General features: G+C 35.7%; 2 protein-coding genes and 1 pseudogene across 2 annotated transcripts; all 3 read right to left on the reverse strand.

The window, feature by feature from the left end:
• Nucleotides 1-2,784: 2,784 nt before the first annotated feature.
• Nucleotides 2,785-3,387, reverse strand: LOC120196517 (protein MIZU-KUSSEI 1-like). The gene has a single exon (XM_039198314.1). The coding sequence runs from the start codon at nucleotides 3,385-3,387 to the stop codon at nucleotides 2,785-2,787; it is 603 nt and encodes a 200-aa protein (XP_039054245.1).
• A 310-nt stretch (nucleotides 3,388-3,697) lies between these two features.
• On the reverse strand, nucleotides 3,698-6,602 carry LOC120196745 (annotated as a pseudogene).
• A 1,750-nt stretch (nucleotides 6,603-8,352) lies between these two features.
• LOC120196518 lies at nucleotides 8,353-8,748 on the reverse strand. The gene has a single exon (XM_039198315.1). It carries the CDS (start codon nucleotides 8,746-8,748, stop codon nucleotides 8,353-8,355), a length of 396 nt encoding a protein of 131 aa, XP_039054246.1.
• Between the last annotated feature and the right edge of the window lie 6,289 nt (nucleotides 8,749-15,037).

Below are 15,037 nucleotides of genomic sequence, written 5' to 3' on the forward strand. Positions count from 1 at the left end.
AGTACTGCTTACCATCCAGAGACTGATGGTCAAACAGAAAGGGTTAACCAATGCTTGGAGCAATATTTAAGGAGCTTGTTTTTTTCAACCAAAGCACTGGGCTAAATGGTTGCCTCATGCAGAATGGTGGTATAATACTACCTACTATTCTGCCCTAAAGATCACACCCTTTCAAGCACTTTATGGGTACAAACCACCTACTATGGTTTGGTACACAAAACTAAAGTGCAGTCTGTCTATGAACTACTGCGTAGCAGAGAAGATATTCGAAGGCTATTTAAAGAACAACTTGAGATAGCAAGTAACGGAATGAAACAAAAAGCAGATAAACACAGATCAGAAAGAGTTTTTGAAGTGGGGGATTCTGTTTACCTGAAGCTGCAACCTTATCGCCAGACGACACTAGCCCTGAGAAAGAATTTAAAATTAGCAGCAAAATTCTATGGGCCATATAAGATTATAGAGAGAATCGAGGAAGTGGTCTATCGTTTGAGCTTACCTAAAACATCGAGGTTGCATCATGTCTTTCATGTCAGTCTTTTGAAGAAACATATTGGAGATTCAGTCGTTTCCTCTATGGACCCTCCTGCCATAAACACAGATGATCAGTTTCGAATCGAACCATATACAGTTTTGGGAAGACGAATCATTAATCGCCAAAACAGACCTGTGACTCAGTTGTTGGTACGGTGGATGAACCTTGATGAGAGACACATGATACGTGGGAGGATTATACTGTTCTTCGAGGCCAGTTTCCAGGCTTCGATCCTTGGGGACAAGGATCATCTCCAGCGGCGGGTATTGTCACGATCGGGAGAGAAGAGAGAAGAAAAGAATGAAGCGAGGGAAATGAAATCAAGGGTTAGGGATTGATAGAGAATTGGGAATGAGTACCTGATTAATGATCACGTGAGGAGCACGAGGAGTTAATTACCATCAGGAGAGCTGATTCCACGAGCAGCAGCAAGCCCAGTTGGTGGCCCTTTAGCTGAGAAAATAACAAACAGTTATTTGGAATCTACAGCTGGCATTAGTTAGATTTGCTGGTACCTTGTAAACAAATAAAACAGTACTGTGCAAAGAGACAATCAAGCATATTTTTGAATGAAAATCCTATTTCTGTATCTCTTTTCTGCTCTTTACTCTACGATTTCTTCTTCTCTATTTCCCTAATCTATCTTCTTCATCACACCCTCCTCTAAAAGGGATGAAAGGTTTAAAACACCAGTAGATACACCAAAAACTAGATTTTCGGAAGTTTCCGGACCTGATAAAAGAATCCGAAGTTGAAAATTCAGCTATTCTCTCTGGTAACCGTGAAAATTGGTGGGAGGAGGATGAGCCTAATGGAACTGGAGAAGAGAAACTATTGGATTCCAGTATTCATCACTGTCAGTCTTCACTGTCACGAAGAGAAGCTAGCATTCTGGATTAACATACACAATTCATTGGTGATGCATGTAAGTTTTCTCATCAATGAAAAGACTGCGGTTATAGCTTTGACCACCAATGCAATGTGATAGATTATATTCCGTCTTTCTTTCTTCCATAATAGGCATTTCTGGCTTATGGTATTCCACAGAACAAAGTGGAGACTTTTTCTACTGTTGAGGGTAAGGATAACCTATCTCATTGTCACTTCTCTTGAACTATGAAACGAGATTGGCATGCATTGTCTTATACTCTTGAACACATACAGGCTGCATATAACATTGGAGGTCACACCATCAGTGCAGATACAATACAGAGTTCCATTCTTGGATGTCGTATGTCTCGCCCAGGAGAGGTAGATCTCAAGCCTAATTTGTCTTGTCATCAATTTCGATTCTTTAATTACTTAAGATTGTTATAGACCTTGTAGTGACAAGATGATATTTCATATGAGATGCTTGAAGGCATCTAATTCTAGTTTTAATATTCACTATGTGCTTGATTTAAATCATGTTTTAAGGTGGTGCTTGATAAAACTTTCTCCTTTTATGTTGTGGCTTCGGTTATTACTTTCTTCAAGGGCAAAATTTAAACCAGGAGACAAAAAGCAGGCATATGCAATTGAACATCCAGAACCCCTTTTACACTTTGCACTCTGTTTAGGAAACCGTTCGGATCCGGCGGTACTATATTTTCTTTGATCTGTGTTTTTGCTTTATTATTAGCAGTTAGCACCAGTCGAAAACATTTTAATTTCCAACCTACATTTGGTTATTTCTTTAGGTACGTGCCTATACGCCAAAGAGAGTATTACAAGAGCTGGAAACTGCAAAAGAAGAGTACATCCGGGCTACGTTCCGTGCACGCAACAAAAAAATTCTGTTACCAAAGATTGTAGAGTCATTTGCAAAGAATTCGAGTTTGTGTCGGTCGGGTCTCATGGAAATGATCCAACAGTCATTGCCCGAATCACTTCGTTGTAGTATCAGGAAATGTCAGCAAGGGAAATCACGCAAAAGCATTGAATGGATTCCTCATAATTTTACCTTTAGGTACCTTATATCTAAAGAATTAGAAAGATGATCGAGTGTATGCATCAAGGTATGGTGCTTGAGCCTGATGCTGCTATTTGCAGGCATTTTCATTTTGGAATATTTTACATCTTAACTTGTAAAATGAGTAGAAATGAAAAGGAATACATTTAGATATGGCAGTGTGGCATCATTTGTAACATAGTTGTTAGTGTGCATTCTGGTTTGCATATAGTATTGTTTCGAGTTGTGTATTTCATAAACTACTAATTCTTATACTTTGAGCAATCAAATGGACTAGAAAACAAAGCAGAAGGAAACGCTAGTACTTACTAAGAAAGAAAACACTCAAGTCTTGTCCTAACCAATATGCAGGATCTACCAAATGGTAAGCCTCTGAACCATCTGAACCAACTATTCGCTCAAACTGGCCTCTCAAGTACTTGAATCCACCGGCGTCTGTACTACTGTTTTGAGGCAAAAACCCGGCTCCAGACGAGACCATCTGCATCATTTCAAGTACCCATTTCTCCTCCTGCCCAACTTTCAACCTTCTGGCAAAGCCTACCTTTTGTCCATTGCAATACGTTAGCCACCTTTGCGTGATACCTGAATCAGGGACAGGGTCCAGGACTATGCGGAGAACACCGCTGTCGATTGAACTGGTGAATTCTGTTGAGGCAAGGGGAAGTTCAATGAAGACCAAGGGATTGGCTTTTGTGTTTTCTTTCAAACAAAGCTTAATCTTTCTGGAATTTATGGGACAAATGATGGTGCCAGTGACCAGCGTTGCAGCACCAGGTAGACAGTGGGAAAATATTAATCCGTTTAATGATCTCAATGGCGCTAAAAGCTCCATAATTTGATTTAATAGATTCCTCAAGTGAGGCTGAGTATTCACCCTGGTGTCTTTACTCTCTTCCATCTATGATTTCATTGATTTGATTCGTCTATCCTAATAACAGCGTAGTGGAAACAAGGAAAAATGACAAAAGGATAAGGCAGTTACTTAAGATAAGAAGGAAGATTAAAGAGATAAGAATTGAGAAATTTTTGAAGCCTGAAGAGTTCTAAATGGAATCAAACTGTTCAACCGAGTAATATTCAGATATATATATAATTCAAAAACATATAAAAACAACAAATGCCAGTGTTATTTTGGATCCAAATTAAGGATATTACCCAGAAAAACATAGATCGGATCCTACAGGCAGCTATAAATATCTAATATGAATCTAGTATGGTCTTTCTCCTATATAATTTCCAGGAGGATTATAGAAACAAATTGTTACACCCCCAACCCGTATTCGACCCGAATACGAGTCCGAGGTGTCACATTGACTTTTCAAAACATTTACTTGTATAAAATAGTTAGTAATTTAAAACTTTTATAACATATAACTTATTCAAAACGTTTACAAAACTATTCAGAGCTTATACAATATATTCTTTTGAATACATGCCAACTAGAACTTTATATATTAAAATACATATTATTCACCTCTCTTCTAATATGACCTTCAATATGGAGAACTGACATGTCTTGTTCCACATTGCTCTTCAACTCTTCTTGAAACCTACGTGTAAATCACTTACATGCTAAGTCTATGACTTAGTGAGGCAATAAATATATAATGTAAACTATAACTTGTAATCATGCATGAACAATTACTGCTATCACATCATACCCAAACATATATCCATTCATATATCAAATCCACACATGCATATAATTATCTTCTTTCCTATCATTATCATATTATTACCATTCATATTTCTATTCTCTCGTTTATATTATCTATTATGTTCATATCATATATCTTATAACATATACAATAATCATTAACACACACATATATCATATCATATAATTCATATCACAAAACACACACACACACATATATATATATATATATATATATATATCATACATTGTATTCAATGTTATCTCTTATTAGCCCATGTACACTTGTGAGAACTATAGATATGTGAGTCTATTGAGGTTGTGCACTATACTGTCACCACAGCTCGTAAGGGGTCCCACTAGGGGGCTATGAAATTTTGTCCCAAAGGACCACTATGAAATATCCCGAAGGATCACTGTATGTCCCGAAGGACCGCGTAGACCCTCGACTCTTGGCATGCCAACTATACCTATAGCTCTCGTATCATATAACATGGGCATTTTCACTTATATCATTTCACATGTACACTTTCATATCACATATCATATAAGCTCATAGCTTCTTTCACATATACATGTAGTCACATAGCTTCTTTTCATATTCTCATAGGATCACATAGCTCGTATCTTATACTTTGTTTTCTCATGTTCACATATATCATGCCATATGGCTCATATCTTTCTCATGCAGTCACATAGTTCAGTTTCACATATGTTCATATATATACATCACATAGCACATACTTCTCATATCATTACATTCAAAAGAATGTTAACACATATAATCATGCATACATACAATTTATGTCATTCATATACTTATAATCATTTATTCATGCATTATAACATAGGAAGTAGACTTGTCGCAAGTATTGTTTCTATTTAGCACCATAAACGAACTAATATGCACTTACCTTGGCCTCACTAAGTTCTAATCCATTTTTATGATTTCCTTTCTTTTGATCAAATCTTAATTTGATGATCGTTCCAGAACTTGTTCGTGCTCGATATCTACATAATCATAATTTCCAAGACGATTATTAAAAGCTTAAACCTTATAATTCGATGCTAATAACTTAAACTAATTCATTGAACTATAATTTACTTTTTCCTTTAGGTGTGCATCGATACACTATGAATGCATCGGTACACAAATTAGGTTCAAAATTCCCATGCATCGATTCACCCCTTAATGCATCGGTGCACCCCTTAATGCATCGGTGCACCTTCAAAATTTATCTTAGTGCATCGGTACACACTCATAGTGCATCGGTACAACTTTTCATTAAATTTCCTCATATAAAACTCCTTTTCTACCCCTAAACTCAGCTACAACCATTTTAACTAACTTTTATTATTCCAATACCTTATTATCTCCCATATCTCATCCAAATTCTTAAAGCTAAGAATCTTACCAAATTTTTAATATGTTCTAAATTCAATTCTATACTTCATATCTCTTAATTAAGTTGATGACAAGTCAAATTTATCTTCCAATTTGAGTAATGAACTATATTCCAAGATTTCATTTGAAAACTCTTAATCTTTAATCTCTCCTAACTCCACCATCCTTTGCTTTTAAGATGATTTGAGCTTTCCATCCTTTGCTTTTAAGATGATTTGAGTTTTCTTTAAGCTTAATTATCATCCAATGATCATAAACCAACCTTGAATTCAACAAGAAATTAACTAATAAGAGGACTTACCTTTGCATCCTTGGTTCACGATGGAGAGAAAGAAGAAATATGAAGAGAACTCCGGAACTCTCTTTTCCCTCTTCCCACGTGGTTTCCTTATCTTATAAGGGAAAATAAAAATCTTCCTTGTCAAATGACCATTTTACCCTTTATTTCATTTAATAATTACCAACAATCCCTAAAAAATATTTACAAATAAGTCCATGCACTTTACAATCTTTTGAAATCATACTTCAAAGTTTCAAAAATTCCATTTTAGTCATTAACCCTGATTTTGGAATATTACACAAATGGTTAAACTAATTTGGTCCTTGCATGTTGCTTTAGAGTTCTTCCAAACCACTTGCTTATAAACTCCACACCTATGATTTGGTGCACAAGAATTGCTAGCATAATCGTAGCAAATCTTCTCTTTCAACCATGTGCCCACCGCCGTGCGTGGCGTCATTGCTGCTCCACTCCCCATTATTGGTTTGCTCCATACTTGTGATCTTTCAGGTTCGCAAACTGACAACCCATTTTGTTCCTCTGGTATCCCGCGAGGAGAGCTGTGACATTGGCTAGTTGAGCACTCCACTTGAGTGGTCCGACCCCAACTGCGGCTCTTGCTTGATTGTGTGCTCCCATGAATTCCCTGGCTGCGCTTGGCAACGTCGATGGAGCCATCGAGCCAGGGCTTGCCAACGCAGATACACCCTGGACTGTGTTATGGCTAATGACTAGAACTAGGACTGTCACTGCAACCAAGAGGATGGCCATTTCTCTACAGTATATAGTATGAAGCAAGTGATGGTTAAGTGTTATATAGAATGGCCATTATTACATCACACGTTAAACGAATTAAGACCGTTTGTGATTTGAGGACACAGTCCGAATCGACCCGTGTCGTATTCTTGATTTTTGTAAGTAAAATCTATTAATTTAAATTTTTTTATATATGTACAAACTCGAACTCGAGATTTTATTTAATCGATAGATTTTGATACAGTCAAGTTTATCAAGTACCATGAGGCAGAGGCGTGGGAAGTGGGAAATGGGGACAATGTGTTGTGGGAGAAATGGCATTAGGTCAGCTTATGCCACTGGAAAAGGGTGGAGTTCCATGGGGATCAGTGCCATTTATTTTTGTTTAATCAAAGTTTATTAACATCTAATCATCTTGATTAATTGAAGAGTTTGGATTTATTTTTATAAACTTTGCGATTTGCACGTGACCTTGTTGACATTGATCTGTGTCTCATTCTCACAGTTTGCTCCATGTGGTTCGCGTTTAATGATTCGTTAACTTGATGATTTTTTATCATCTATTTGTTTGTTTAATAGTGATTACTTGGTTTTTTACTGCATCTTGTAATCTGATCCCGAGATTAGGTAATATCATTTTATCGTATAATTTTACGGTACAACCTAAAATTTAAGATTAAAATACGATAGAAATCAAATGTGATTAAATTTATTATTATAAAACATGACATTTTAAATTGAACGCAACTTAAAATTTTCAGTTAACAATTGTAAATATTATTTTTTTGTAACATTTTAGTTTATGTCAAACCTAAAATATTATGCTTTTATTAACATTTTCAATCACGCTTAATTTCTATATATTTTTAATCTTTAAATTAATCTATCGATTTTTTGCTTTTTTCATTTTTTTATCATATCTGTTTTGGATTCAATTTATTGAAATACTTTATGTCACATAATGGTAGATGATGACTTTAATTTTATTTTCAAATTATTTAATTTAGTTAAAGATAAAATAAATATTTAATGCATTCATGTATATAATTTTAGGGTAAAGTACACAAATGGTCAAATGGTCCCTTGACTATAGAGTGTTTCTTAGATTATATTTTATCATATCTCAGTCAATAAGTTAACGTTTAGTTCAGATAGTTGTCATTTTTTAACGAAAAAGGGCGAAATTAGAACATATGAATAGTTGGGTAACAATTTTGTAACTTTTAATAATCAAGGGACTCAACAAAACAATGTCCTATAGTCAGAGATCATTTTATAACTTTTAATAATTGGAAACTCAACAAAACAACATTCTATAATAGATGATCATTTGTATACTTTACCCATAATTTTATGTGATAATACATAATTAAACCAAAGGGATAAAGAACTTGGTTCCTCTCATAATTTCATCCTAGTTCCATCCTTGAATACAAACAACCAAAAGGGCTTGTGGCAACTGATAATTGAATTAAGAAAATAATGGAGAAGTTAAAATCCATAAATCGATTCAGTGATACAAAATAATTATATTATCTTATGTGTGGATTCAAATTCTAATATTTATTTTTAAATGTATTATCTTTCTTCTTAATAAAAAAAATGTGGTGGGGGAGTTAACACACTGCAAGAAAGGGCAACAATAATAGTAGCATTGGCCTCCGTGATTGAATTAATAATGGTTCATCAAGATGGCTACTTTTCTAAACAAACTGAAATACCAATCAACAACTTTTACAATTAATCACATTTCCGGAGAGAAATCTTACATGAGGTGGAAGGGTTTGGAGTTACTTGAGCAAAGGTCAACGCTGTAAGTTGGTAGGCCTGAGCTAGCTTTGATGGCTAGAGCACACAAGTCCGGCAAGGAAAGAGGTTTATGGGAATCGGAGAGCGGCATCAGGAAGTAAATTCTTCCAGGTTGGAGTTCCTCATCGTCGGGGACTTGGGGCACGCATCTGCCGATGGTCATGGATTCCGAGCTGCAAAGGAAGCAATTTGGGTTCTGGGATATGATCTTCTTGGCTTGGATCGGTTGCTTCAACTCTTGAACACGTCCATCCATGTCCACAACCTTGGTGGGTGTCGATGACCCTCTTCCTCCTCCTCCGGCACCTTTCACTAATTTCGAGTTCAAGGTTGACGAAGCACAGGCACCCATCTTGGCTTTTTCTTCTTTTTTTCTGCGTCGGGAACGGGTAGTGTTGAGTATTGGTTGCATTTATATTGTCAGGTTTTGGCCTTACTAAATCTTGCTAATGTGCACGGATAGCATATATATAATGCTACCAATTATAAAATCAAGAGAAAAAAACAAAGGCAATAAGATGATCTATTTATTTATCTTATAATAAGAAATGAAAATTTGATTCATTTGTAAGTTTGTACGATTAATCGCATTTCTTTACTCTTCATGGTGATAATTAAGAGGCGAATCAATATTGCCTCCTTTCCCAGCAACAATTGTATGAAATGATTTTCTTTCAGGCAGACAAGTTTTCCTTTTTTATGTCCGTTCAATAAAGTGAAGGTGATAGCTTCGGCTGTTTTAATTATTAAGTTGGATTTAAGCAAAGCAGATTGCCAACCTGTTTACATGAAAACATGTGAAGTTGATTTAAGCATTGCTGGAATTAAGTTACAGAAGAATTTGAATTCTTGATCATACAACCAACCTTGCCGGCTATATGTATTTATGAGAACCAACTCCCATTGATTAATGCTGATAATACACTTGATTTCAGCTTCATCAGAAAATTGTGCAGCAAATTGCCATATAAAATATATCATAGCAATGCACTACACTGTCTCATCCTACTGGAACATTTTGTAAACTGCATAGCTGAAGAATCTCAGTCCTTACATTTTTACAGAACACTCAGAGGTGTCTGGGCTCATTGTCCGTATAACACAGCCAACAAACACCTATATTCGGCATACCCCTACTAACAAGCAAGTCTTTAGAGAGACGAATAATTTATTTTAGAGAAGACAAACTTTTAAAAGTTTAAGGGGTTATCTTATAAAATTTTATGGACGAAAATAAATTATTAATTGAAAATATAAAGAAAATATCTAAAATATATGATAGATTGAAATTTGCAGGGATGCGACTACCTCCACCTATGAGTGTTATTGAATAGAGCGTTTGACGAATTGTTCATGAACCATACATTTATTAAGCTAAATAAACGAGTATAAATAAAATTTTTATGTTTATTTAATAAACGAACGAACATAAATATATAGGTGTGTTCGGTTTGTTTATATTCATAAACAAGCTCATTATTATTTCGTTTATTGTCTCGTTTATAAGCTCCTTTATTGACTTATTTATAAGCTCCTTTATTGACTCATTTATAAGCTCCTTTACTCAATCCTCCTTTTCTTTTTCTTTTTATATTTTAAATATTGACGAGGATAGAGATTAAATCGAACATAAAGTGAACATTGGAGTTCAAATTGTAAAGCCTAAAGAAATTAAGGACTTTGCCATTTTTTACTTGTAAATAAAAGATGAAAAGACTGTTGGTTGCCAAACATTAAACAAAAGGTAAATTAACATATTCACGAACATTAAATGAATATGTTCGCAAATGTTAAACAAAAATGTTCACGAACATTAAAAAACATGTCCGCAAACGGTAAACAAACACAAACACCTTCAAAAAAATAAATAAATAAACACAAACATGATACTGAAATTTAAACGAATATGAATCGAACATGAACACTTTTAAAAATAAATAAATGAACACAAACATAATTTTATTCATTCAAGTTCGGTCCATTTACATCCCTATATTTCACCCGCTTCTCCTCGAACTCTATCCTTAGTTGAAAGACCACAAGCGAAACGAGATCACTTAACCCCTATTCTCGATGATCTCAACCCTGGAATCGTAGCACCGGAAATTCAGATAGCCCACTTTGAACTCAAACCTGTGATGTTCAACATGCTCAATTTTATCGATCGATTTAGTGGCTCGCCTAATGAAGATGATAGACAGCATGTGCGTGAAGACATGCTGAAGTTAAAATTGTTCCCCTACTCTCTGCGTGACCGCGCAAGAGCTTGGCTTAGTGGAGTTCCATCTGGCTCAACGGAGTCTTGGGCTGACTTGTGCAAAAATTTTCTGCTTCGATATAATCCGCTTAACATGAACACCTAGCTTCATAATGACATTGCAAGTTTTCGCCAAGGTGATGATGAATCTATGTACGAGTACTGGGACTGATACAAAATTTTGCTTCGCAAGTGCACCAACCATGGATTCCACGATTAGAATCAAGTTGTAATGTTCTATAATGGAGTCAACACACCCACTCGTACGATATTAGATGCCTCGGCGAATGGTACTCTGCTTGACAAATCACCTGAGGAATCCTTTAATATCCTTGATAGGATAGTCAACAACGATTATCAATTCCCATCTACAAGGGCTGGAACTAGAAGGAAAGTGTCTAAGGTGTTTGAACTTGACGCCAAAGATAGTCAACAACGATTATCAATTCCCAACTTTCTTCCATAACAAATATGTTAAAACATTTGCAGCGTTCCAGCAAGGTGAAAAAAGTCAAGGTAACTAGCTCAGCATGTATTTTTTGTCGTAGCAACCATCATGAGAGAGTGAATGCCCAGAAAAATCAGGAGTTTATCAATTTCGTGGGCAATTTTAATAAAAGCAACAACAACCACTACTCTAATACCTACAATCTGGATGGCGATAACATCCAAATTTTTCGTGGGGTAATCAAGGGACCAACAACAACCATGCAGGCAATCTTAACAGGCCACAGTAAAATATTTCTGAACCTACAAATTTTCAACATCAACAGATGCCCTGGCAAAATATTAACAAGGGTTCATCATCTTATTCAAATTCTAATTCCCTCGAAGCTTCACTGAATGATTTTATGATCTCGACAAAAGATTTCATGGCTTTAATAAAGGCTTTGATGCATGAACACTCGTCAACAATCAAGAACCAAGGCACTCTATTGCAAAGCCAAGCAACTTTATTACAAAGACATAGCTCATCTTTAAGAGCGTTAGAGAACGAAGTGGGCCAAATTGCCATGTCATTACATTCTCGCCCGCAAGGAAGCCTCTCTAGTGATACTGAGGTCACTAAGCCTCATGGAAAAGAGCAATACAATGCGCTTACACTGAGGAATGGCCCCTAAATTAATCTGAAATATAAGTTTGGGGGAAGAAGAAAGACATTTCTCGCCATGACATTACAATAGAAGAATCTAAAAGTCAAGATGGAATTGTTGAACAATACGAGTTGTCTTAAGAGAAGGAAAAGGACGAGGGTTAAACAAGTCATCTTATTGATGGAGAAAAATTTATTGTCATGGAAAAAGTTTCACCCCCACCTGCAACAGATGAAGTCAGGCCCCCTCCAACCTTCCCTCAACGATTGAAGAAACATAACAAATAAATCCAGTTTAAAAAGTTTGTTGATGTCCTTGATAAACTATATATCAACATTCCACTGCTTGAAATCATTGAGCAGATTTCTAACTATGCCAAATTCTGGAGGGACATTGTCACAAAGAAGAGAAAGGTGGAAAAACTAGAAACCGTTGCCACAACGAAGGAATATTGTTTTGCACTTAGTAAACTTCCGCCAAAACAAAGAGATCCTGGTAGCTTTGTTATACCATGATCCATTGGTGACAACTATGTTGGGAGAGCTCTATGTGACTTGGGATCCATCGTAAATATGATGCCCAAATCCATATTTTTGAAACTTGGAATGGGTAATGCTTAACTAACCACCGTAATTTGGTAACTAGATGACTGATCACATGTTCGTCATGAGGGCAGAATTGAATATGTTATTGTGAAAGTGGACAAATTTATATTTCCAGCAGACTTCCTCAGTCTAGATTGTAAGGTCGATGACAATGCACCTACTATTCTTGGGCTTCATTTCTTAGTCACTAGGCGCATCCTAATAGATTGTGAGAAATGAGAGTTCACGATGAGGGTGACTGATCAAAGCGTCACGATCATTGTCTTCAACACTCTTAAATACATGAATGATTTAGAATAATGCAATTACAATGAAGATGTTGATTCAATGGAGGGAGCTGGGACATAAATTTTTGGCCATGGCAAATTTTTACATCTAGACGAGTATAAAACTCTTGGACAAGATAATAATTTTCATATAGATGAGTGTAAAAATTTTGGCCAATGCAAATTTGTTCAGAATGGGGTGTACAACAAAATTTGTCGAGGCAATTTTTTCCCGATTGAGGCAAATAACAGACTTACTGAAGATGAATTAAATGTGGAGTCTGATAACTATTCATTGGAGGTGGAACAGTCTAGCTTACTTCAAGATATACCAAGTATGAGATTCGAATCCCTTGACTTTAATAAATTCATTCCTCCGAAACATTCGTTGCAACATGCACCTACTTTAGAACTTAAACCTTTGCCATCACATTTGAAATATACTTATCTAGGTAGTAATGATACTTTTCCAGTTATAATTTCTGGTAGTCTAACCCCAGAGCAAGAGGGTAGTTTGTTGAATGTTTTGTCATAGCATAAAAAACTCTTGGGTGGACTATAGCAGACTTCAAGGGAATCAACCCTACAATATGCATGCACAATATCCAGTTAGATGATTGCCACGACAACTCTGTGGAACCCCAAAGAAGACTTAATCCGATAATGAAGAAAATGGTGATAAAGGAAATCATCAAATGGTTAGATGTTGAAGTGATATATCCAATATCCAATAGCTCTTGGGTTATCTCGGTTCTAGACGTACCAAAAAAAGGTGGCATGATCATGATGAAGAACAAGAATGACGAGCTTTTAACTATGACAACCGTCACGGGATGGCAGATTTGTATGGATTATAGGAAGCTAAACAAGGTGACAAAGAATTACCATTTCCCTTTCCTTTCATAGATCGGATGCTTGATCGTTTGGTTGGTAAGGCATTTTTTTCTTTCTTGACGGCTATTATGGGTATAATCAAATCTTCATAGCACTAGAAAATCAGGAAAAAACCATCTTCATGTGCCCATATGACACTTATGACTTTAGGAAGATGACATTTGGATTATACAATGCCCCTGTAACTTTTCAGAGGTGTATGATAGCCATTTTTGAGACATGGTGGAGGACTTATTAGAAATATTTATGGATGATTTTTCTGTCTCGGGGGATGACTTTGGTTGATGCCTTGGTAATTTATCTAAAGCGCTGAAGCAATGCGAGGAGGCAAACCTTATGCTAAACTGAGACAAATGTCATTTTATGGCGACAGAAGGAATTGTTTTGGGTCACAAAATTTCTCGCCGTAGTATCAAGGTTGATAAAGTAAAGGTGAAAGTGATTGAGAACTTGCCACCACCCACCACTATGAAGGAGTAAGAAGTTTTCTAGGGAATGAAGGATTCTATACGCGTTTCATCACGGATTTTTCAAAGATTTCAAAGAGTTTATGTCTTTTGCTTCAGTAAAATCAGTTGTTTGTGTTTAATGATGAATGCCTCAACGTGTTCACGGATCTTAAGAAAAACCTTGCCTCAGCACCAATTGTTATTCCACCAGACTGGGATGCCTATTTTGAGATGATGTATGACACAAGTTACTACGCAATAGGGGTTGTGATAAGGAAAATAAAAGGTAAATATTCCATGTCATTTATTATGCTAGTCGTACCCTAAATCATGCACAACTTAATTATACCACCACTGAAAAATAATTGTTTATCATGGTATTTGCTTTTGATAAGTTTAGGGCATACCTTATATGCACTAAGATTATTGTACATATTGATCATTCAACCATTAAATACCTAATGAATAAAAAGGACGTCAAGCCTAGGTTGATTAGATGGATACTCTTGCTGTAATAATTTGATTTAGAGATGAAGGATAGGAATGGTACCGAGAACCAAGTAGCAGATCTGTTGAACCATGTTTTATAATGTTTTGATATAACAAATTAAGGTAAAATGTTTTTTTGACTTTATTGAATTTGTTCAAAGTTTTCAAAAATAATTAAAAGTCCACTAAACTAGAATTTAAGCACAAAACGGTTTTCTAGGTACGTAGTACCGATACTATTCTTACAGTATAGATACTTTATGAATAGTACCAATAATCTTCATGTGGCACTGATACCAAAGGTAAGAGAAGTACCAATACTCTCTAGGTAGTATCCATAATACCAGTTGTTTTCCAACTTGCTCAAATTCTAGAATGCAAAATAGGTATCGATACTCAAATGGGTATTGATACTACTTTACAAAGTGGTATAGATACCATGAAGCATAGTATTGATACTGGTCAAGCCCAATGACTAGTAACGACTAGTTTATTTAAATATTATACAGGAAATATCGATACTTATTAAAAGAGTATCGATACTCCTGTCCTAAGCAGTTTTATTTTACAGAAAATTAATCCCCAAC

This window comes from Hibiscus syriacus, unplaced genomic scaffold (genome assembly GCF_006381635.1).
Source record: "Hibiscus syriacus cultivar Baekdansim isolate YM2019G1 unplaced genomic scaffold, ASM638163v2 tig00117034_pilon, whole genome shotgun sequence".
NCBI lineage: Eukaryota > Viridiplantae > Streptophyta > Magnoliopsida > Malvales > Malvaceae > Hibiscus > Hibiscus syriacus.

Bases quoted from the DNA above. Each gene is read 5' to 3' on its own strand.
- LOC120196517 (XM_039198314.1), bottom strand. From the start codon at position 3,387: ATGGAAGAGAGTAAAGACACCAGGGTGAATACTCAGCCTCACTTGAGG.
- LOC120196518 (XM_039198315.1), bottom strand. From the start codon at position 8,748: ATGGGTGCCTGTGCTTCGTCAACCTTGAACTCGAAATTAGTGAAAGGT.